At 36.6% G+C, this 22,897-nt stretch overlaps 1 protein-coding gene across 1 annotated transcript; it reads left to right on the top strand.

Moving 5' to 3' along the window:
- Positions 1 to 1,270: 1,270 nt before the first annotated feature.
- Positions 1,271 to 16,727, top strand: slc47a1 (solute carrier family 47 member 1). The gene is made up of 17 exons (XM_032577326.1): positions 1,271 to 1,569; positions 1,873 to 1,974; positions 3,807 to 3,875; positions 3,944 to 4,092; positions 4,463 to 4,505; positions 6,612 to 6,656; positions 7,135 to 7,232; positions 7,851 to 7,948; positions 8,832 to 8,945; positions 9,487 to 9,554; positions 9,656 to 9,764; positions 10,593 to 10,668; positions 10,754 to 10,823; positions 10,917 to 11,049; positions 13,072 to 13,166; positions 14,636 to 14,740; positions 14,825 to 16,727. The coding sequence occupies exons 1-17, from the start codon at positions 1,357 to 1,359 to the stop codon at positions 15,197 to 15,199; spliced, it is 1,962 nt and encodes a 653-aa protein (XP_032433217.1). The 5' UTR covers positions 1,271 to 1,356; the 3' UTR covers positions 15,200 to 16,727.
- The last annotated feature ends 6,170 nt before the right edge of the window (positions 16,728 to 22,897 follow it).

Below are 22,897 nucleotides of genomic sequence, written 5' to 3'. Positions count from 1 at the left end.
TTTTTAATACAAGTTCTGGAACCAAAGAAAACTGTCTGTGAATTTATTCTTTGCAGCAAAGGAGAGTTTACACACAGAGTATGCAGCTCTGAAAAACACAAATTACACACTTTCTTTTATACAATTAATTGTACTGGAAGAAATATGTCACATGCATGTAGAAACATCTACATACATGTGTTCTACTTGTTCCTAGATCAGAACGTTCTGGATATGCATATCAAGAAAACAATTCCAAACACGGCAACCTGTTCCAGAATCACATAATGACAACAGGGTTAGAAGAAAGTTGGTCATACAGATAATCTCCTGCTGACACGAATGACTTCATCTGGTATTGCCCCACCTGGCAACGCACAGTTCATTCAGAGAGATAAACGTCAAAAGTAATTTTTCCACCACACACATGTACACACTCCTATAGATCTTTGTTGTTGTGATTTGCAATCTGCCTGCTGCAAGCGTGTTTCCAAGCCCAGCGTCCCCTAAATCTATATGCTCCATGACTGGATCAAGTTGTTCATCAGCATCACGTAAAGTTACATTGAAATATTTCTGTTAAGTTCCAGAGCTGAGTCAGCAAGCATGGATAAGAGCAAGTTTGAGTGTTCATGTGACTCGGTTTCTTTGTGTTGAAATTACAGCAGAAGGGAGAACGCAGGCATACAGGCGGTGGCCAAAGTACACTTAGCGTGAGATAAGATCAGTGTCTAATGCATGTGCGAAAAATAAAATTGAAAAAAAGAGCAAAATATATGTGCAAAAACACAAACATGATTTAGCTGGCAGTTGGTGAATGTAGCTCCTTGCATATGAGCAACAAACAAGCATTCCTCATCAGATTACTGCAGAGGGCTCAGAGACCCACTCATGCAAACCCACACAGGCGCTTTCTCACTGTGTGTATCCAACTCAAACATTTATCCACTGCTCATTGCCCCCCAACAATAACCCGCCTCCAACAGCCCTGATGTGACCCCTCCGTCAGCGGCGCGAAGCTGAAGGGCAGACACACAGTTCACATGACTTTACAGACTCTTTTTGTTGTTGTCATTTTTGTTTGTCTGTCGGGAAAGTGAACAAGACATATGTAATCAATCATCATGAATATCCCATTAACTCACTTGTTTTTAAAAAAAAAATTCTATGCTTTCTTTCTTTCTGTCACTCATTCTCTCTTGTTTCTCCTTCAGTGTGATGCAATCAATAACTTAAAAAAGTGCCTGTGCTGAACACACAGGCCAATTCTCTTGTCCCCTCTCCCTCCCTACCATTGCCCTCTTTCCCTCCCTCGCTCCCTCCCTCCGTTGCTCTGCAGCTTTTCTCTCCTGTCCTGTCTTCTCTCCCTGTGCTTGAATGGAGAGGCCAGGTCCTCTGGAACCTGCGCCCCCCTTGCAGGGTGCAGAACCCGTTGCTGGGGTTCCTGCTGCCAAGATGGAAGCGCCTCCTGTGGATGAGGGGGCAACATTTGCCAGCTCCAAGCTGTTTTGGTGTGCGTGTGTGAAGCGTTGGCTGCCTCTGGCCTACAGAGAGGAACTTTATCACGTCTTACGACTCACAGGCCCCCTGGTGAGTAGACGGAAACTTAAGTGTTGCTCTTTAATCTGCACAAAACTGCGATCGCAGTGACTTTACTTGATTTGATTTAATGTGTGCTGTGCTGTTCATAACCCAATTTAATAGTGCAATCATTTGTGAATATTTTATGTGTGCTAAACGTAAAAAAAAAAAATGCTTCTGCTTATCGAATAGAAGCATAATTAGCCCATGGCTGCTAATTTCACATGAATTGCTATCTAACTTCTTTACTTTTTAGTTGCCTGGATGCAGTTAGTGGCAGTAGCTAAATCAGTCCGAACTGTGTTTCTACAGCTGCTGTCCCGGATTCTGAACTTTCTCCTGCCGTTTGTTATCACCATTTTTTGCGGTCACATTGGAAATGCAGAGTTGGCGGGATATGCCCTTGCCTCAGCGGTATGAAATTGTTCTTTTGCAAGATTAACAATGCCATAAAGTTGACGTGTGCACGAATGTGTGTGTTAAGATGATTAGAAAATATGACAGGTGTCTGAATTGTTAGCAGTTCTTGACAGAACGCGTCTTTCTATTGACAGGATTCAATCTGTGGATTTTAAGATGTCATCAAATAAATCTTAGAAAATTATGCTTATTTTTAGTTCCAGTTTGTTCTCTTTCTTTCTATGTTTTGATCAAGATTTGTTTTCTAGCGAAGTTGAGAAATAAGATTTCAGTTTTATTGTAGGACATAAAGGGGCTTCGAATGCAAGCAATTTCCAAACTTGTGAAAGTTCTCCAGAAGTTTTCCAGAGCCGTTCAAGCTCCTCCAAAGAAAGAGTCAGTTTATCTCATTTGTTTACAAAAATAAGGTTTACTCAATATTCATAGAGTGATCATTCAAAGGTTTGGCGATAAAAATTTGTTAAATAGTCCAAAAACACCCAGCTGGGCAACACAGGGCACCAGAATGCATCATGGGAAAGAAAGCAAACCAACTAAATCAGCGTTACTTTGGCATTTATGAGCTTCCTAATCAATGCTGGAGGCCAAGCGTTTTCCCTGAAGGTTCTCTTTCCGCACATAAAGCAGCAATGCTACAAAACAACAACGGTTTAAGAACAGCTTGAGAAGCACTTTAATGTCTGGACTTAGGCCACCCAAATTCACCAGAACTCCATCTAATGGATCAAGGGGCTCCACAGATCACAAGGCTGACCAGTGGAGGCCCCACTTTGCAACTTGCAGGACTTCAAGGATCAGCTGTTAACATCTTAGCGCCAGATACCACAGTGCACCTTCAGAGGTCTGGTGAAGTCCACCTCTTGGACATGTTAAGGCCGCTTTGACAGCAAAAAGTGGTCATGATGTTTTGCCTGACTGGTGTGTTTCAAAAAATAATTTTGTTCTTAACATGTGGAATTGCATAGAACTTTATAATACATAAAAATAGTCTGATGAAAAAATGACAGCAGCTTATACTTTGCTTCAATTGAGCAAATAAATTTGAACTTCTTTTAAAACTATTCTTTCTGAAATATTTTCTCTAATGAGTTTAAATGGCTACAAAGCTCAGGTAGACAGCAGGTAGACTATGCTGGTCAGGTTTAATGTTTTAAGTCCTCTAATAAGTTTGTTTCTCATTGGAGATGAGAAGGGCATCGCTCCACAGATAACAAAACAATAATAATAAGTGGAACATTTTTTTTTCTTTTAACGTTGCAGCAATCAAACTCTTATTATAATTACTGACCATTTTTTTATGTTTCCACTGGTATTTTGATGATGAGCAACAAGTCTTGTAAATTCAAAACAGGACTCTGGCTGGGAAACTCCAAAACATTAATATTACATCCAAAAATCATGGTGTTAAAAATCCAACCGAAACTTGCCAGGCATGAACAATTTTCAGTCTAAATGATGTTGGGGTTAAAGGTTGCAATTGCAGCAGTGATGCTCATGCCTATAATTTTTCTAGTTCCCCAATACTCCACTCATACCAGCCACACAGTCCTAAAGGCATGCAATTTTTTAAAAATATAAGAAAACAATTTAAAAGAGAAGAGCCTAAGTTTATAAGACTTCCCAGATTTATTATATTTGCACATTATTGTAAATATGTGTATTCTTACGACCTATTCACCTCTGAGTAATTTGTATTAAACTTAAACTGAGTTTGCAAAGATGATAACAAAACATCTTTCAATTGTAGGCAAAAGCTAGATATTTGCGTGAACATCAGATCTAATGTGAAACGTCTCATAACCGAGTTTTGTTGTCTGTTGCTTTAGACGATCAACGTGACAACAACTGCAACAGGCTATGGCCTGACGATGGCGTGTGATACTCTCATTTCTCAGGTGACCGAGTGCTCCGTCGGTGATTCATTGCGCTTGAAACCATCCACTGAAACGTCCCTGTTTTGCAGACATATGGCAGCAGGAACATGAAACGTGTGGGAGTTATTCTACAGAAAAGCACCCTGATCCTGCTGATGTTCTGTCTGCCTTGTTGGGCTCTCCTCGTCAACTCCCACAATTTACTGCTCCTTCTTCAGCAAGAGCACGAAGTGGCCCGGTATATCCTGCAGCTCTGATATCTTTACACTCTGTCTGGGAGAAACTGTGGTTTAGAACATAAAATACAAAAAAAGGCTTATCTTCATCTTCAAGGCCAAAGCTGGAATCGTTATCAGTAAAACTGACAGCTAAATTATCTTTAAGCTGTTTATTATTCAGCTTTCTATGCGCCTTATCATTGGACTAAATCTAGTAAGACCCCAAGTGAAGATTTCTATCTTTTTAATTCATTTATTACATTTACAATAAAGATTTAAAAACATAATTTTCATTCTGCAGAAAATTTTCTTATTTATGAAAAGTCAAAAATATAACTGTGTTTATGGCGCTTGTTGAAAAGTTGATTTTTTTCTTTTGCAACATTTCAGAATTGCCCACCTTTACGTGATGGCGTTTCTTCCTGCTGTTCCAGTGAGTACAATGAACTAAACACGTCTATTTCTATTTAAATATAAACTAAATACATATTTAAAAAGTATGTATTTAGTCAGTAAAGCAATTCAACAGAAGCACTAAAAACTGCAGTTTTACCAAAAATGTTCCACAGTGGGGAAGTTGCAGTCAACGTGCCGTCCTGTGTTAGATTTCCACAATATATTCTTTCATATTGAGGCCAAAAAGTTTAACTTTGGTCTCATCTGTACAGGACACCTTCTTCCACCTGCTTTCTATTTCATACAAAGCTTGTGGTGACCTTTCTTTCAACAGTGACTTTCAAGTGTATCAACACTTCTTGCCTTTCTTCCATACACTCTAAATTTTAACATCTGACCTGTAAATCTCTGCGGCTCCTTTAGGTTTAGCATGGGACTCCTAAGTCCATTCTCCATTGTCTAGTCTCAATCTAACTGGTTAATGTCTGGTTTGCTTCTAGCCAAGTTGAGTTTATCTCCACTAAACGTGAGAGTAAATATGGGCATGAACCTGAGCGGGAATGTGGGATTGTGGTTGAAGTTCAGATGATGCAATTTTGCACATGTATCCTTGGGTGCCAGCAATCTCTCTGTATATTTGTTTGTTGTGAGTTGCTTGTTTCACCTGACAATGCATGTGCTGTTCTACCACAGTAGATAAGAAAGGTTTGGACCTGAAGGTTTGACGGTAGAATTATCAATCTGCAGCTCGCCATCTCGTCAATTACTATGGCCTCACGTTTGAAAATGATGGTGGAGATGTAGTTGTTTGAGGAGTTTCCAAGGTCCGGCCTTTGCTCATCTAGTGACGTAAATCACGGGCCAATCAGCTGTCAATAAAAATCCTTGTGCGTAATACATGGCTTGTACCCCCCTTGAGGTGGTTATGAAAAATGGGGATGAACCATGGTGGACCTGGTAATAGAGACGTGGCTTTCGATAATCTTTGCCTGGGTTGACATTAGGTAGACGGCCATATCTTGGTAGTGTTTTGAAGGTAATTGATTGTACTTGATGTTATTGCACGTTACCTGAGTAAAAAGGTCTGAATACAGATTCTGACTTTGTGCTGGTCAACCACACAAGATGCCAGACGAAAACACCGAAGCCTGTAGTTGGATGTGACAGAATGCTAAGACACTTCTCGGGTTAGAAAAAGAAATCATTTGCCATTTAAATTGTAGGCCTTTACACAATTTGCAGGTGTCCAAAGTTTTGCGGGTGTACTTAGTTTTTCTGCAAGGAGAGTCTGTGGTGTGTGGGTTCATACAAAAAAGAATACAAATCTCCATGCTAAATTTGTAAAAAATGTGTAGAATCAGGTGAAAGCCAGTTCATTCATACATGAAATCTTCCGAACTTACGGGTGCATTTTCTTTTTGCCATGGCTGTGGGATCATGCTTAAAAACAAAGTAAAGCTTAGAATAGTCGGAATTTGTTGGCTTGATAGTTCTGCCATTCCTGTTTATCTTTTCATTCTTATTTCTAATGAACTAAGATAATCCAGCAGTTGAATAATACAATTATTCAACTGCTCACTGAGATGGATAAGAAACACAATTTCCTTTTAAAAAGTCGATGCTGGGGGCTAAATTCTTACCATCATGGCTGACTTTCAACAAAAATAACAAAGACGCGGTATACCAAGCTCTTTTTGCCATCTATGAATTTAAAGCTTTTTAATTAACAAACTGATTTTGCCTCATTTAAAAACTCTGCTGCAATTTGGAGGCGCCACAAAAAATCTGAGCGGACAGAAAGGACATTCAATGACCTCCTGAAGCACATTAGCCTGTAAGAGTGAAAATATCACAACCAGTTCAAGAAAATCTGACTGTAGAGTTTACTCTTGAATGTTTAGTTTTCCCAAGTTTATCCCACTTTATATGCATTTCATATTTTATTCTAAGATATATGACATTAGAGCAGTACAGTGGGAGCTTTATTAATATGACCTACTTATGCACTTAACACTAAATAAAACATTTGAGATTCATAGATCTCAATATTATCATAAAATTGTAATGTTTTAAAGATACTGTACACCAGGAGATATGTGAGATTAGTCATATAAAAACCAACTTTTGTCTCTTTTTGTTCCAGGCTATGTTTTTGCATCAGCTGCAGGTTTCTTATCTACAAAACCAGGTACATTCCCGGAAAAAGTATTCTTCTGCTCAACTACCTTATATCTCAAAATCTGAGTTTGTGGAAACTTGTTAAGGGAAAACCTTTCAACCTGTTTTGATAGTTTAACTGTATTTCTTCTCTGATCCTGTCTTCGTTTCCCTTTGCTGATTTTATTGGTTTACCTAGTTTATTGGTGCCACAGTTTTCTACTAAACTTTCTATTTTGCTATCTATCTTCATGATGTCATACCTGGTACTCAAGTCCTCCCTGACTGGTTTATCAGTCAGGGATAACATTATGATATTTGATTTGACTAAATGATCCATTAATATTGAATCTTGTTGGATAATTTCTTTGATGTACATTTTTCTTATACATGTGATATTGCTTGATATATTTATTTTCCATTTCAGGTTTTATGGCCAGCCAGTGTTTGAAAATTGTCACTGCAGACTGCCTTTCTAATTATAACTTCTATGTTTTTGTATCTATTAGGGAATCATTCTACCTCAGATGTACACGGCTGCAGTAGCCAACATTTTGAACTTGGGGATCAATTATCTTCTTATTTTTGAGCTCAAGCTGGGTGTAACGTAAGTGTGCGTAACATTTCCTGCCTTTGAAATTTCGATGGACTTTGTATTGACTGATAAGGTATCAAACCTCGGGAATCAGAACAGATAAAATACATAATCAATATCATCAAAAGAGCAGGAAGTCAGAGAGAAAGGGAAGGTATGGGCTTATGCATTCAAGAGAAGGATTTTTTCCCCTGCATTTTATCTTATGCTTTGTCTTTGAAGGGTAATTAGTTTTTTTTGTTCAGACTGAGTCAGCAGTTCACTGACGTTTATTATTTTTGATCTTTATTTAGAGAGAAAGGGTCAGAATAGGGCAAAAAACAGACAAGAAAGAAATGTTACGGCTCATTCCAGATTCCAGCTGGACAAACATTTGATTCATCAGCAATTTGACCAATCGGGCCTCCCTGTTCGGGTCACGTCTCCCCACTCCTCACTTGCTCCATATCAACCAGGGACACCTGCTAAGGGCCTATTGAACGATCTTACCGTTCCATTATGTGCAATTCGCAGTGTATGTTTTTCCTCTGTATGGTTCTGCAGAGATACGCTTGTAAAATTACATCTTTTAACCGTCTGCCGTAAACCAGATTAAGAAATAAATCCGTTCTGTCTTGTGTGTGTTTGCAGTGGATCAGCAGCTGCCAACAGCCTCTCTCAGATCATCATTTGCCTTCTGTTGTTTGGCTACATCAGGTGGAAGAAGCTCTATAAGCAGACATGGGGAGGTAAGATCAAGAGGCTCTTTTATCAATAGACTGTCACAAAAATATACTTGGATTGTTTATTTCTGTTAATTCTGATGATTATGGATTAAAGACAGTGAAGCATAATTTTTTTTTCAATGTTTTGCCTGAATTACACCATTGTTATGTGGCATGGAGGTGATCAGCATGTAGATCTTCTGAGTTATTAGAGGCTTTTAGCTTCTCTGCATTGACTATGGAGTCTCAGAGGTGGACAGAGTAGCCAAACATTTGTACTCAAGTAAGAGTAGAACTACTTCAGCATATTTTTCCTCAAGTAAAAGTAAAAAATAGCCGTCCAGGAAATTACTCAAGTAAGAGTAAGCAAGTATTTGGTAAAAAGTCTACTCAAGCCCTGAGTAGTTGATCACATTATCAATCATTTAATATTTAAAAACGACACAATCAGACAGACTAAACTGTAAAGTTAAGTGAAAACTTTGGTATTCTAAGGATCAAAATGACAGATTTTAGGGACAATAACCGCAGCTTCTGAAAGGAATAGAAGCTGCAGTTATAATCATTGCTAATACATCATTTCTACTCCATTTTTTCCTTTCGCCTAACTTTCCATTGATACATTTTATAGTTTCCCTCCGGGTAAAATGTTTGTTTGACTATCTACTGTTTTCCAGATGATTCTGTGGAATGTTGCCTATGATTTCTATTTAAAAAATGTTTGTTTTTTTTAAAAACTATTCTTATGTAATCACATTTTTTCCCTCAAGTTTAGTTAATTTTATTAATCAAAATGTATGTCTAAAACTAAAATATAAGACCCTGACAGACTAAAAATATTACAGATATTCATCTGGGTTAATGGAGTCATGCCTTTTGCTAAGAACCTGGATGAAACTCTTTGCAGGTTGGTCCACTGAATGTCTGCAGGGCTGGGGTTCCTACATGAAGCTGGCCGTTCCCAGCGCATTCATGATCTGCTTTGAGTGGTGGGTCTGGGAGGTTGGAGGCTTTCTTGCAGGTATGTCTTGTATTTTTTCTTTTACACGATTGCATCATAATTTTGACGGGAAATGTGCAAAAACGTCTTGGCAGACCTGATGAGAGTTTCTGTAAGTTGGTTGGTTTCTTGGAATGGAGCAATGATTCCCATCCTGTGGAAATCTTTAATGTGTAATATGATTTATACATACAGAGAATAAAATAAACAAGAACATTTTAATCATTGTATGTTGCTTTTACACCTACATCTGTCAATTACAAGTCTGTTCATGGAATAAAACTCAACTAAAAAAATAAAGTAACTTTACCATATTGGCTCAATTTATTTATTTAGAAATGTGCTTTGCCTGTACAAATATTAATTCTTCACAGTAAAATTGTCAGGTAGATGCATCATCCTGAAATTAGGTTTTTTTTGTACATTCTTTTTATTGAAAAAGGTGTATCCTACTTGTCGTATTGATTTAGTTTTGCACCGGTCCAGTAATATTTGTTGTACTTGCCGACATGCTCTTTCCCAAACTGTTATACTCAAACCCAGAACTTTCGATTATTTTTAGGTTGGCTTGGAGAAGATGACCTGGCTGCCCAGCATCTGATGGTAGAAATAGGAGCCATAACATACATGGTACGCATTACCAGAAAGAAATGATCATGGTTATAAGCGTTTGAGAACCGGGTCTTATTTACAAACATAACCCGGACTGAGTAATATATACTTTCTTGCAGTTTCCTTTAGGTATCCACGCTGCAGCCTGTGTGCGTGTGGGGAACGCTTTGGGAGCCGGCAACACATCAAGAGCCATAATCACCTGCAAAGTTGCCTTAGTTCTTTCAGGTATGAAGATACATATTGCATGCACTTATACTGTAAGTTAATTATGAAGTGGCAGGAATCTGATACATTGCTTTAAGAACATGTGACATGCACAAGTAATCAACCATTGATTGATACATTTGATGTGTATTTGATGATGATTACTCTTGACCATTTTAATGCTTGTGTTCAACAATACGGCTCGTTTGCTGTTCCCAACAGTTAGTTACTGTATCATGTTTTTATCATGTAAAGCACTTTGAACTGCCTCTTTGCTGAAATATGCTACATAAAGAAACTTGACTTAAAGGGTTTTTCAGTGTTTAGCTTCATCTTCTTCAACCAGTTTCTTCTGTATCTACCACCACAGGATAATGCTACAACCACCATATTTTACTGTGGTGCATTCAGTGTTAGGCGTAGTTTTCTGTCACGAATTACTTTTCTTTATTCCACATATTTCTTGGCTTACTTGAAAGGCTTCCAGCAAACTGCAAATTGGATTCCTTATTGGTTTTGTTTTGTCAATCTTCTGTATATTTGTGAAATGTGCGACTAAACAAATCCCCCATAGCTAACTCAATGATGCTTTGTTTTGGTCCGTCACATGAACACCTCTAAAGTTATAGTTTATAGTTATAGTTTGTGGTTTGAAATTGACAAAAAGTGGAATTAATGTTAGTGAAAAACATTTTCAAAGACTCTAAATTAAACAGCTCTGACACATTCCTACTGGCAGGAAACTGCTTGTGTTATATCCAACACATATAATGATTATGATAATTGCGCGTCTCTTAACACCAATCTTGAACAATTTGCAAAGTGTTGTATCTTTTCTTTGCACCACAGGAGTGCTGGCTCTGTTCCAGGGGTTCATCCTTGCTGGCTGTAAGTCCGTCGTTGGCTACATATTTACCTCGGACGAGTGAGTCTTCAAACCAACACACACATTCATTCCCATGCAGTGAATAAGCCGCTCTGTTTTGATGAGCTCACCTTGTCTTCTGCAGCAAAATTGTGCAGCTCGTATCAGACAACCTGACAGTTTACATATTTCTTCAGTTCCTTGATGCACTTCTGGTATGTTTTACTTTTGTGTTTTATTTTAATTAGAAATTTTTTCTATCAGTAAAATGTTTTTTTTGTTGTTGTTTATTTTTGGGGATCCTTCAGTGTGTCTGCTCAGGAATTCTTGTTGGATGTGGGATGCAGAAAATCGCAGCCCTGTCAAATTTGATATTTTACTACCTCATCGGCCTACCTGTCGGAATAGCACTGATGTTTTGGGCCAAGCTGCGAATATTAGGTAATTTGTTCTTAAGCATATTTTCTGTCCATATCACCACATCAAAAATGCCCAAACATTTTGCAACTGGTGCAGAGACTGCTGGGTGTTTTGTGTGGAACCTTAAGATAGGAATGACGAAAAATCTTGTTTTCCCCAGACATGTTCACGTTCTGTTCAGTGCATCCGTCAGCTTTCTGTTATTGTTGAAAATGTCAAGGTTTTCATTGTTTGACCAATAGACAGACTCAACTTGACTAGTGCGATACACGGAAGACCACAGCCCTTTTCTTAAATTCAACGTCGTCTCCGAGGTGCTCCCTAGAGGCTGGTTTTTATCCAGTCATAGGCAAGATGCTTTATGGACAAACCACAAAATAAATGTCCTTCATACCATTCTGGTCACAACAAATGGGTGGCAGAGTGAACTGTGCACATAGCTGTTACTGCTCAACTTTCTAAGCTAAAGAAGACAAAATGTTAGGGATGCACCAAATTTGATATTTGATACTGCTACTATGGCAGTGTTTATCGATAATCACCAATATAACAGAATTAGATACATTGCCCTATGCTTTCTGCTTCTGTGTAATCCCCCACAATCCTTCCCTGCATCACAATCACTGTCACATGACTCAATAAATACCACATAACCAGCCCCCTAAACACAAACAAATGGCAGCAAGATGGAAATAAAATTGGTTGTTCATTTTGGCCGAGATTTCAGACTGATACTGATATGTTAAAAAATGACTGACATTGGCCAATACCCATGTTGATTGTTTCACCAAAGTGTTTTATTGCTGGGCCAAGTGTCCTCTTTTTTTGGATATTAAAATATAACGACCATACCTTAAGTTTTTACAGTAAACTGAAAACGTCTGGGTTCTCTGCCTTGTAGAGAGTGAAACCTGAAGACACGATTCTCAACTGGAAACATGTTGAATCCTCCATCTGAGTCTGAGACGTCGTAAATGAACAAATAAAATCTTGCTGTCGTAAAGGCGATGGACAGACTTATTGGGGTTTTGTCTGCAGGAATGAGGGTAAAGAAAGTTTGTTGTGGTAAAGAAAGAGCCAAGCTGAACGGTAGCGCTGTTGATTTACTGGCCTGTCAATTTTGCAATTTTCGTCTGTGGCTATTCTGACTAAAACAACAACATCATGGAAACAAGTGGCTTTATTGAGCTTCCTCCACAGGGTGCCTGTCTTTAGCTTGATCAGTTTTATCAAACGTTGTCCGCGTCAGGAAAGCATTTTTGTTAGATAAAGCAAACAGACGGATGCTTAAAGGTCAGATTTAATCCATTCAGTGATTCCCTCATGGTAATTTTATAGTAGCAGAAACAATAATTAAGATTTTGAGTATCATTCTGCAGCATGAAGTCACACTAAATTTACTTTACATTAATCAGAATGTTGCCCTATTTTCTTGCATTTTCTTTACAATTGTTAGTACATGCATACTGAATGACCAGCTCATAAGAAATAAATTGGAAATTATGTTCGATGCTGATATTTAAGCTCAGAGATATTTGCAAAGTCCATCCACCACTCTTCCAACCATTCATCATTCTTCTTTCCTGCAGGCCACAATTTGCCTCCTACTTTTTGTTGTCCACTTAAATCAGACCTACACAGAGCAGCATCACTCCTCTGACCTTGTGAAATAAGATGATTAGAGTCTCTGTCAATATTTCCTTTGTTAAGCAATTAGGAACATCGTCAAAAGCGTTAGGAAAGTGTGTTGGACGTACATATATCTCAGACTTTCTGCTTTCATCTTCTAACTGAAGGCAAATGCTCTTTAAAGTAACTCAAACAATGGATTTGGAGTTTAGTGTATCTGTAAATATTTGTTTTGTTAAATAGATACAAAAATAGGCCCAAGAGCTGAAATGGCGTCATGATGAGTATTTCTGTTTGATTCAAGAATAAAACATCTCAAACTCATAACTCATTTGGTTACTTTCTTTTACCTAACTCAAAACTTGCTGCACAGCGTAGTAATTATTTGTCATGTACGCTAATCTGTCTTTTCAGGCTTGTGGCTCGGTCTCCTAATTTGTGTTTTCATCCAGACGGGTTTCTTTCTTGCTTTGATCTTTAAAGCTGACTGGAAAAAAGTGACGCAGAAGGTGAGCTATTCTCTTCTTTCATTATAGACGTATACAAATGTTCAAATAAGAAGTAGATTCAATTAAAAAATATATGTATATTTTGAGGTCAAACTAAACTGTGATATACATGTTGGACCTTCAATTTATGCTTTTTAAGCAAAGAGTATCATTTTTCGATCTGTTGTCTTTCCATACTGATGTTTTTTTCTGCTGTACCAAGTTTTTTTTGTTACTATCAAATTTGTTCTATGGTTTTAGTTTGGTTTGCAACTTCAATTTACCATTGCTACTTCATAAAAAACACTAATTACATACCCGTGTACTTCAGGTTTTGCTTATCTGTTTATTCCTCTTATTCATATAACATTTAATGATTACATCAACGTACATAAAAATAATCATTCTCAGACTCTGCAACACATTTGTCAGAAGGATGAGTCCTATACTCACATCAGGAAATTACTCCAGTGAGGAAATATTTATTTAAATAAGATTTTATTGACCAAACAAATTATTACATGCAATCGGTGATTGTATCTATTAACTCTGAGGTCAATTTCCTGAAGTTTATTTGAAGCAGAAGAAGGGCAAACAAAATAAAACAATTTTAAGTCAAAATAATGTTTTAGGATCTTAAGCCAATGATATTGTAAGGCAAAAATAATAATAATAATAAAAAATCATAAACTATGTGGAACCTTTATATATATATATTTTTTTATGTAACTGCTGCTTTGTGTGCTGTAATTTCCTTTTGGACACATCTCTGAGGATTTATTTAGCGATAATAATTTAATTTCAAAGTGTAAACACAGTGAAATGATCACTAGTTAATAGCTAAAACACCTTTGTTTTAGCTGTATTTAAGTTTAAATAAGCTTAAACAGTTTATTTAAGGCTTGTTTATAATCTGACTGAGTTAATTCCCTTTTGGAAAAAATCGTTCTTGCAAGTGAAAGGTCAGATATGATGTTCATGGCAACTACACAGGTGATCAAACCTAAACTTATAAAATCAAAATAACTGCCATTATCATAAAAGAAATTTACAGGACTCACAAAAAGGTAAAGTAGATTTAGAGCAGATTACAGAAAATTACTCTATATCCTCAGTTATGAAAGCAGGGATAAAACTTCTAGCTTGCAGCAACACATCACTGCACGGTTGATAAGAAATGTTTTCCTTTCAGACCAGAATAGATCAGCTACCAAATGATCAAAAGTGCAAAAGCATAAAAATGCAAAGTCATGAAATGGCAAACATCTTTTAAAAAAAGAGAAAAAAACATTTTGTAACGTTTATTCAAAATGTGGATAATTATGACAAAACACTAGTCTACTCACAATTCACACTGAAGTTGTTCTGCGTATAACTATTATTTTTGTAATTAGATCTTTTATTATTTACTGGATCATTTTTGGTAAATGACAAGTTTGGATTAACGTTTATATTTGTGCCTAACTGGACATCTCGTCAACATGCTTTAGGCTCAGAGGCGAGCTGGGAAAACTGTGGTTGTGGCCCCAGTGCGTCCTGTTAGTGCGGTTCTAAACGAAGCAATCTTACCGGATGTCATTGTCTGCCCAGATTCGGTAGGTACACATTTCTCTCTGAAGCTTTGACCTACCCTGTATGCAAACCTCGCATTTTCTATATTTTATTTTGTTATCCTAAAGGCCCAAGAAAAGAGCGAAGCAGCTCTCAGAACAGAGGGCTACAGTCGGGTTAATACCCAAGATCAGGAGCTGAAAGGAGGCCGTGAGTCAGAGGAAAGTCACACCAATGCTGCAGTAAATGAGGCAGACGCAGAAAAGAGCAAAGAATCATCTGACTCCAAAGCTGCAGAGAAGCTCTCCACCTCTCAGCTGATCATGCGTCGGGGACTAACTTTGCTGTTCTCAGTTCTTATTTTGATAACAGGAGTTGTATTCCAAATTGCTTTTCCTGTAGCAGCACCCAGTGCCCAGAGTGTGGCCAACGCCACCTTAGACTGGGTTAATTTCTCCACTCCTACCCCACTGGATGCACTGAACCTGACCACAAGCTTGTGAGCTTCTTGGAATGGAGACCCCTGCTGACAACACGTGGTTACTGCACCGGCTCCATGAAGTGGGGAGAAGAAGAAGAAAAACGCCTTACTGGCCAACTGCTGAGTGAATCCACAGAAGCCAGCAAGCGATATGAAACTCCACTGACTAGGAAGAACCAATGTTTTGAAGTAAAGATCTGGTTTTAGCCCTATCAGTCAAAAGTACATGGCTGTACTGTGGTGAGGAACATTGATCCAAATTCCTCACCAGCACACTAAGTATAAAGTGCCAAATGTGCTGCTATCAGTGAGGTGCGGTGAGGTTCATGACTGGTGAGGCTCCACCACAGTCAGATGTACAAATCAAAAATCAAATATGGAAGCTATATTTTAATTTTGACCATAACTAATTAAAGCTTCTAACAATATAATAGCAAGAGAGATAAAAGAATGTGTAAAAAGGTATTTTTTTTACAATTATTTGGATGTTTTCTTTGGCTGACCTCTCTTTTCTGATTAAAATTGAAAATGATGTGTAATCCGACCTTTATTTTATATATACATGTATATCTCTGTCATTCTGTTGTAAAACGGAAAAAAAAGTTGTTGTTTCTCATTTACCTTTCATTATCTAAAATCTGGCAGCCAAAGAGAGTGGCTTGAGCAGTTCTGTTTGTCTGTACTGTTCTCAGTCTTTTCAGTGTGTAGAAGAAGAGCACCTGTTCCTCGTTGTGTCTATGATGCTCAGCACTGCCCCCTATCACTGAGGCATGGTACTTCCTGTCTCACTCTGCGAATTTTCACTGAACATTTATGGTCGATCAGAAAGACTAAATATGCCACAATCATTCATTAAATTTATCAAACAGACTGTGGAATGTCAATATATGTAGAAAATGTGTAATTAAACAAGTACATTGAAATGTGCCAATTCATTCAGTTGTGTGATACAGCGACCCCAAAGGTCACTTTTCAGTCTTTGTCTCCTCTGGACTACTTTTTTTTTTTTTTTTACTAATTGGAACATAGTTTTTAACTTAAAAAACTTGAAAATTCAAATTTGCTTTAATTTTCTCCAAATTTATGATTACAACAATGGCATTTAAAATGGTTTTGCTCTTCAAGGCCTGGGTAAAAAGTAAAAAAAAGGTTAAAAAAACTTTTGATTTTTTATTTATAAATTGACTTTTGTTTTAATTATTGAAACCAACAACAATATGAATTTAAAGATTTATTTACTTTTCTGAATTTTGGCACTTTTGGACCTCCATACAAATTTGGCATGAACATATTATTGATTTGATTTCTGTGTGAATTGCCCTCTATAGTAAAACCTTAACCCTTAAGTAATTTTATCATGCTTTAGAGACCTAAACATTGAGTGTAAATATGTATTTTGTACACATGAAAAAATTACCTGAACAGATGTAAATACGTATCACTAAATAATATGTTAAATAATGGTTTTATTTTTGTGTCATTATAAATTTGTTCTGAGTTTTGTCTTGGCATGATTGACTAATTAAAAACATTTTAAATGTACAATGTGACTGTGTGAACATTTTATGAACATTACCAATAAAAATAATGAAGTCAATCAAGAGGAATTAGGGATGATGAAGTACTAAAGTCAGACAGGTATGACACTATATGATTAGTTTTAAATAAATGTGGCAGTTTTTGGTATTTTCTAAAGGCACTGACATCAGAAAACACAAAAAAATGCATGCCTCATGGCTTCTATGATGGTTAGACAAAAGACTACCTCCATTTTATTGATGAAAACTGAATTTCAACTATTGATTTCGAAATTAGGACTCATTATCACATAAGCACAGGCTAGACGTTTCCCAACAACATGACACAACAAATAAGGTAGCATCATTTCTTAAGCGACCATGGTACACCATGACTCTGAAATACAATTCAGACAGGAGATTTTTGTCTCTTTCCGCTTGTTAATGATGCCACAGCATGTTACTGATTGCAGTCTCTGGAGGTAAGTAGGCCAAGATTGCAGTCTCTGTGAGGAGCCTCTGGCAAGATCTCCGCTGATGAGCAAAATGTGTCCATGTATGAATGCAACCTGATTTACATATTGAATTACAATAAATTATTTTGCATTTTATAGGACTAAAACAAAGAGGTGTCGGCTGTAAGAGTAGTGTCTCAACTATGATCTGGCTTCATGCTGTATACAGATACCTGTCAAAACTCACCAGAATGTGCTATAGTTGTAATAATACAGCATGCTGAAAGGAATGCTTTAAACATTTTCAACATGACTTATTACACGCTATGTTTACTTTACTTGCATGTAGCTTCTTGTGCATCATATAAAGAAGCAGATCCGCTACATTTGGAGGAAGGTAAAAGAAAACGAAACAAGCTGTTTAAGTTTTGACATGTTTGTACCAGGAGATAGCACTGTGCAGTGAAAGAGTATTTGCTCCCTGACATGTTTCCATTGCTTTTCAGTTTTATTACAACCTAAGTAAATCTAAATGTTTTAGATCCTCAAGCAGTTTTTAACATCGGAGAAGGATTACCAGTCTGAATAAGAACTTGCCCTCTGAGCCAAAACATTAGTTGTTTGCCTTTAAGAGTTTACAATTACTGGAATTGGGTTTTTAAATTGCTTTGGGGGAATTTTGGCACACTCTTCTTGCAAAATTAATTGTTTTAATTAAGACACATGACAGGGTTTTCATGTTATGCATTTACGGTTTCACCAATAACAGTATCAGTTTGTTATATGTTCCCTGAGGAAACAAAGTTGATCATCAAACTATCACCAGCATGTCTGACGGTCTGAGTTACTGTATTTCTCCTGTCTTAGCTTTATGACTAATGTAATGATACATACAAGTTCAACTCTGGTCTTGTAAAACAACATATGTGCTGGTGAAGATGTTTGTTTTTTTTTGACAAATTTGAGATGGGTAGTTTTGTGCCTTTAGGCCTGTAGGATTTTCACCTTGAAACTGTCTGGCTCTGTCTTTTTCTCATTGTTGAATCCCAAACACTCCAATTTAGTGAGGCCAGCTGTTCTTTAGATGCTGTTCTGGCTTCTTTTTAACTTCCCGGATGAGTTGATGTTAGACTCTTGGAGTGAATCTGGTTTCTTTAAAGTAGAACCTTTCAAAACCTTGGCATTCTCGATGACCTAATTTTCTTACATTTCTCAGAAACTGACATTGCATTAATCATTTCCCAAAATTCACACAGCAAACTCATTCATTAACAAAAAAGATCGGACAAATTGTTCACAGTTAACCTGGGTGAATTGTTCTACTTATGCCCGGTTCGTCCCTGATAAGCCATAGCAAGCGAGTCATCAGCTCTGGCGGAGGAACAGGTGGTTGATCTGCTCACTGGGACATGTTTTTATCTGGCATGTTGTGAAGAGAGTGCACAGACATTTCATTAGAATCAAATTTGGCAATGAAGATCAAAGGAAAGAAAAATAAATCAAAGAGAAAAAAACAGCCTTTGTGTCTTTGATGATGAAAGCACGCATGCAAAAATGCACTGTAGCCTAAATTTAACACATAATACCGTTTTTTATTATGGCTTTTATTCAGATTTTAGAAAATAGAGAATGTATGTCTCATAAGCTTAAACAGCATTTGCACATGAAAATTTTATTTCATTTCCTTCATTTTTCTATGACTAATGTTTAAATTGAAAACCTGACTGTGTTCTACTGTGGAATAAAAAGCGTAGGATACACAGGCAGATTTTGTGCATTTAGAAGGCACACGGCGACAATGCAGCAGCATCGTTTTAGTAAGCAGAGAGGAGCTGCATCCAGAGTGACTTTAATGATGGATGACGCTTTAAACAAAGGTCCTCTGTGTACTGTGTGAATGCAGAACAAGAGCTGTGAAATGTTCTGCTGTGTGTCGAATAATACTGTATTATTCAGATTAAAGGGAAAATGCTCAAAGTAAAATAAGATAGCAATACCATATACATAAATATATTCATAACATTTTTAAAGTGTTGATTTCGCTTCAATGGTTATTTTTAAAGGCTATAATTATGTCTTGTTTTCTTTTAAATTAGCATAAAAAATAAAATTTGTTTTATAAATCTAAATGAAGGAAAATGTGAAACGCACTAAAGTAGGTGTGTGCTCTCCAAAGATCTTTGACAAAATGTATTTTATGATGCAACTGCCTTTTTAAAAGAAAGACATTTTGTGTCAATAGTGGCTTTTATTGACTTTTATTAGACAGAAAATGGGAAGAAACAGGAGAAAAGATCTGCAGAAAAGATCCCAAGGTTAGGAATCGAACCAGAGACAAATAGTTTCAGTAACAGAAGAAAAAACGCTTATTTCCTTTGTAGCTGAAACAATACATTGACAAGAGAGCAGGTCAGTTACGGCCCTGCTTTCTTTTAACCAGCTGACCAGCAGTGTGTGGCAGCTTGGACTGTATTAAACCCAGAGAAAACATTTTCTGTATTTATTAAGATAAATCTGAAGCATAAAAATATCTTAGTTGTTGTTGTTTTTTTTTATTATTCTTTGAGCTATCCATTCTAGCAGATTTCCATTACTTATCTTAAAAAGCCGTAACATAAGGATATGTAAGAAATGTTTTGGTAGTCTCTGAGGCACTTCTTGATTTTCTCAAAATGATGAGAGAGCAGTTGCTGTAAAACAGGATTTTGTAAGCTAAAATGATTACTACACTACCTTGTATTAGTTTACATATTTAGTTTGATTAGCATTAGAAAAAAACATTTATTTAATAAGTTAGTTGTTTTATATTTGTGTACTTGTTCAAGGCAGTATAAAGTAGTAGAAATCCCTTTTCAAAGCTAATCAAACTCAGCCATTACCTGTTGAATTGACGTTTTTTAGAACAAATTCAATATTAACTTTAAAGGTCGTTGGAGGACGTCTGGATAAACTTATGGCCCACCTGAGAAAAACTGCTAACTGGTGCACGAAGTTTCAGTATGATTTACTATTGTATTTGTTTGTACTGGACAATACCAACACTGGGAACATTGGTTAAAGTTTAGTTACATAAATGATTCACATTCTGGAGTGGATGCACACAAACAAGAACAGAGCAAATGAAAGTGTCGCAAAATTCCTAGCAGCAGAACACTGACTGAAATTTAATCCATACTTGGAGTTTTTTCAGATATTCCCTGGTGGCACAAGCCACAAAGTGCTTCAACATCAGTGAACAAAGTACACAAAGCAATCTTGCCCTTAATAGATCTACAGTCACTATTTCTGGTCTTGAATTGCACCTGATTCTGAAGATACCTTCCTGCAGCTGGCAAATGAAGGCAGGCTACAAAATTCAACCCAGCTAAATGGGGTTAATTAGACTGATAATGCTGCTCGGCAACCGTTCTGTGCAGCCTGTAAGGATGCAGATACAAAAGACACGTTCAAAGCCAAGAAGCTGAATTGGGTCCCGGAGCCGCCATAAAGATCGACGCATGCAGCTGAGCGTCGTTCTGGCAAACAGAAAAGGGAAAATTGTAAATAAGCTCCAAACAATTCACTCTGAATTACTTGATGATGTGTGATTAGCAATGAAGCCAATCTGCAGCATTGTCTGAATATGATGCGCTGATATTGTGAAAAAGGTTCACCTGGCGCCCCGCTTACTCCCACTTAGATCATGCTAAATGGGCAAATGTTAATGAGAGCAAGAGAAACAAAGTGTTTAGAGAATCACACAGGAATTAATTATTGTATAAACTACATATGTAAAGACTATCAGCATATTTAAATGACTAACATTCATAACTCAACTAAACTCCCTGGTTATTTAAATTAAGCAAGTCTCATGACTGAACACAATCACTGAAAATAAATAACTGAACAAAATACAACTGAGTCTAAATAACGAATAAAAGAAATAATAAACATAATGAACAAGCAATTGCAAATTACAAACGTCGACTGAAAGGAACATGAGATATTTTTATATCAGCACAGCTTTGTTTAAACACCGCATCCTATCAAATGCCAGCTTAATTTGGAGAAAGAAGATCGTTTTTGATGGTTTGAGATTCTTCTTTTTATTTCTAAACGATGAGAGGATACGGTTGGCAATAGGCGAGTAACAGAAAAATTTCCCCTTTTCACTCCAGCATCTGACAAGAAGAAAGGACTAAGATACAATATTGTGAATTACCCTCTGGGATTAATATATATAAAGTATATCCATTCATTACTTGAGTAGCATTTTTGACAAAAATTACTTTTACGAGTGTTTTAACTATGCTGTACTTTTTACTTTTACTTGAGTAATTTTATTAAGTATCGCTACTCTTACTTGAAATTTAAAATACTTTAGCATTCCTGGAGACTCTGCACAGTGTTTTGTTAAAACAAACATGTTTTAACCAAAAATTCACCAGACACAGACACAAACCTGCAGCTTTTGTTAAAATTTCATAAGTTCTTAACTGACAGAAACTAATTTGGAAAAGTTTTCTTTTGCCTGATTTTGTTATTTATAGGAATTATTGTCATTTCCACTTAACTTCAAAATTTGGTCTGTCTGATTATGCAATTTTTAAATATTAAATGATTGATAATTTAATCAGCCACTCAGTACTTGAGTAGATTTTTTTACCCAATACTTGTAAATTTGAGTAATTTCTTGGATGGATACTTTTTACTCTTACTTGAGTACAATTTTTGGGTACTCTGCCCACCTCTGATTATGGATAACTAAAAGAAAAAAGTGATAAACATGCTTGATCTCATGTTTTGGCTCTAATAAGACACAAATGTAGTTGAAGATGTCTTTAAATATACAGTTTTGAATGTTTTGAAAAAGATGCTCTACTTCATTTAGACCACAATTTTAGTTTGGTAACAAAAATAAATTTAGGTCATTTGAAACTGAAAGGAAAACAAAGTCTCTTTGAAGTTGTGCCACAAAAAAGCTTGAATAACCAGATTGTGACACAATGAAAGTATCTCACATAGAAATGAATCACATAGAATTGAAAAGATGCCGATTGAGAAAAAATCTCTATTTGCTCCGGCAGGTGATGTGTTGCGCAGCACCTTTGTGTGCCTAAAACTCTTTCGTTTTTTTGACAAAAGAATTCACAATAGCTCAAGAAGGTTTCTGACAAGTTTTTCTGCTTTAAAAGGTTCACACAAAGGAACCTAAATGCCATTATCAATTAATTTGTCACTTTGTGCAATGAATAGTAATCAGTGAAAAGTGAAAAACCAATACAGCACTTACAAATGCTCTATTTATGTAGAATACGGAAAAACATCTACCAATTATGCAAAAGCATGTCTGGAAAATTGAGATTATTTGAGAGGAATCAATTTAGATAAAATAATGTGGATGTTGTACAATCCTCCATATGGCTTCTTCAAGATCAAATAATGAACAAATTATGGCTTCGAGTCATTCAATCAGATCACTGACAAGCTATTTCTTTTGGTTGGAATGATGTGTCTCATCTTCAGCAAAATGACAGTTTTTAAAAAATAAAAATCTTCTTGGAAACAGACAATTTAAAACCTTTTCCTAAATGAAAAGCAGACTAATTAGGAACCTGCAATCCAGGCAGATCCCAAGCTAATAAAGTGAATACAAGACATCCGTTTTTTTAAAAATATTTGTGCCATTCACATTAGATCATTTTTGCAATTACCATAATAATAAGATCTCTGTATCTAAATGTCACCTAACATCCAGAAAGCATTGCG

This window comes from Xiphophorus hellerii, chromosome 11 (genome assembly GCF_003331165.1).
Source record: "Xiphophorus hellerii strain 12219 chromosome 11, Xiphophorus_hellerii-4.1, whole genome shotgun sequence".
Taxonomy (NCBI): domain Eukaryota; kingdom Metazoa; phylum Chordata; class Actinopteri; order Cyprinodontiformes; family Poeciliidae; genus Xiphophorus; species Xiphophorus hellerii.
Note: the sequence above shows the minus strand (reverse complement) of the source record. Positions and strands in the feature narration are given on the sequence as shown.

What these genes read in the sequence shown, in the direction of transcription:
- slc47a1 (XM_032577326.1), top strand. Translation starts at nt 1,357, where the DNA reads ATGGAGAGGCCAGGTCCTCTGGAACCTGCGCCCCCCTTGCAGGGTGCA. An exon ending in TTTCTTATCTACAAAACCAG is followed by an intron (nt 6,657 to 7,134) that starts GTACATTCCCGG and finishes TGTATCTATTAG; the next exon opens with GGAATCATTCTACCTCAGAT. An exon ending in GAGCTCAAGCTGGGTGTAAC is followed by an intron (nt 7,233 to 7,850) that starts GTAAGTGTGCGT and finishes GTGTGTTTGCAG; the next exon opens with TGGATCAGCAGCTGCCAACA.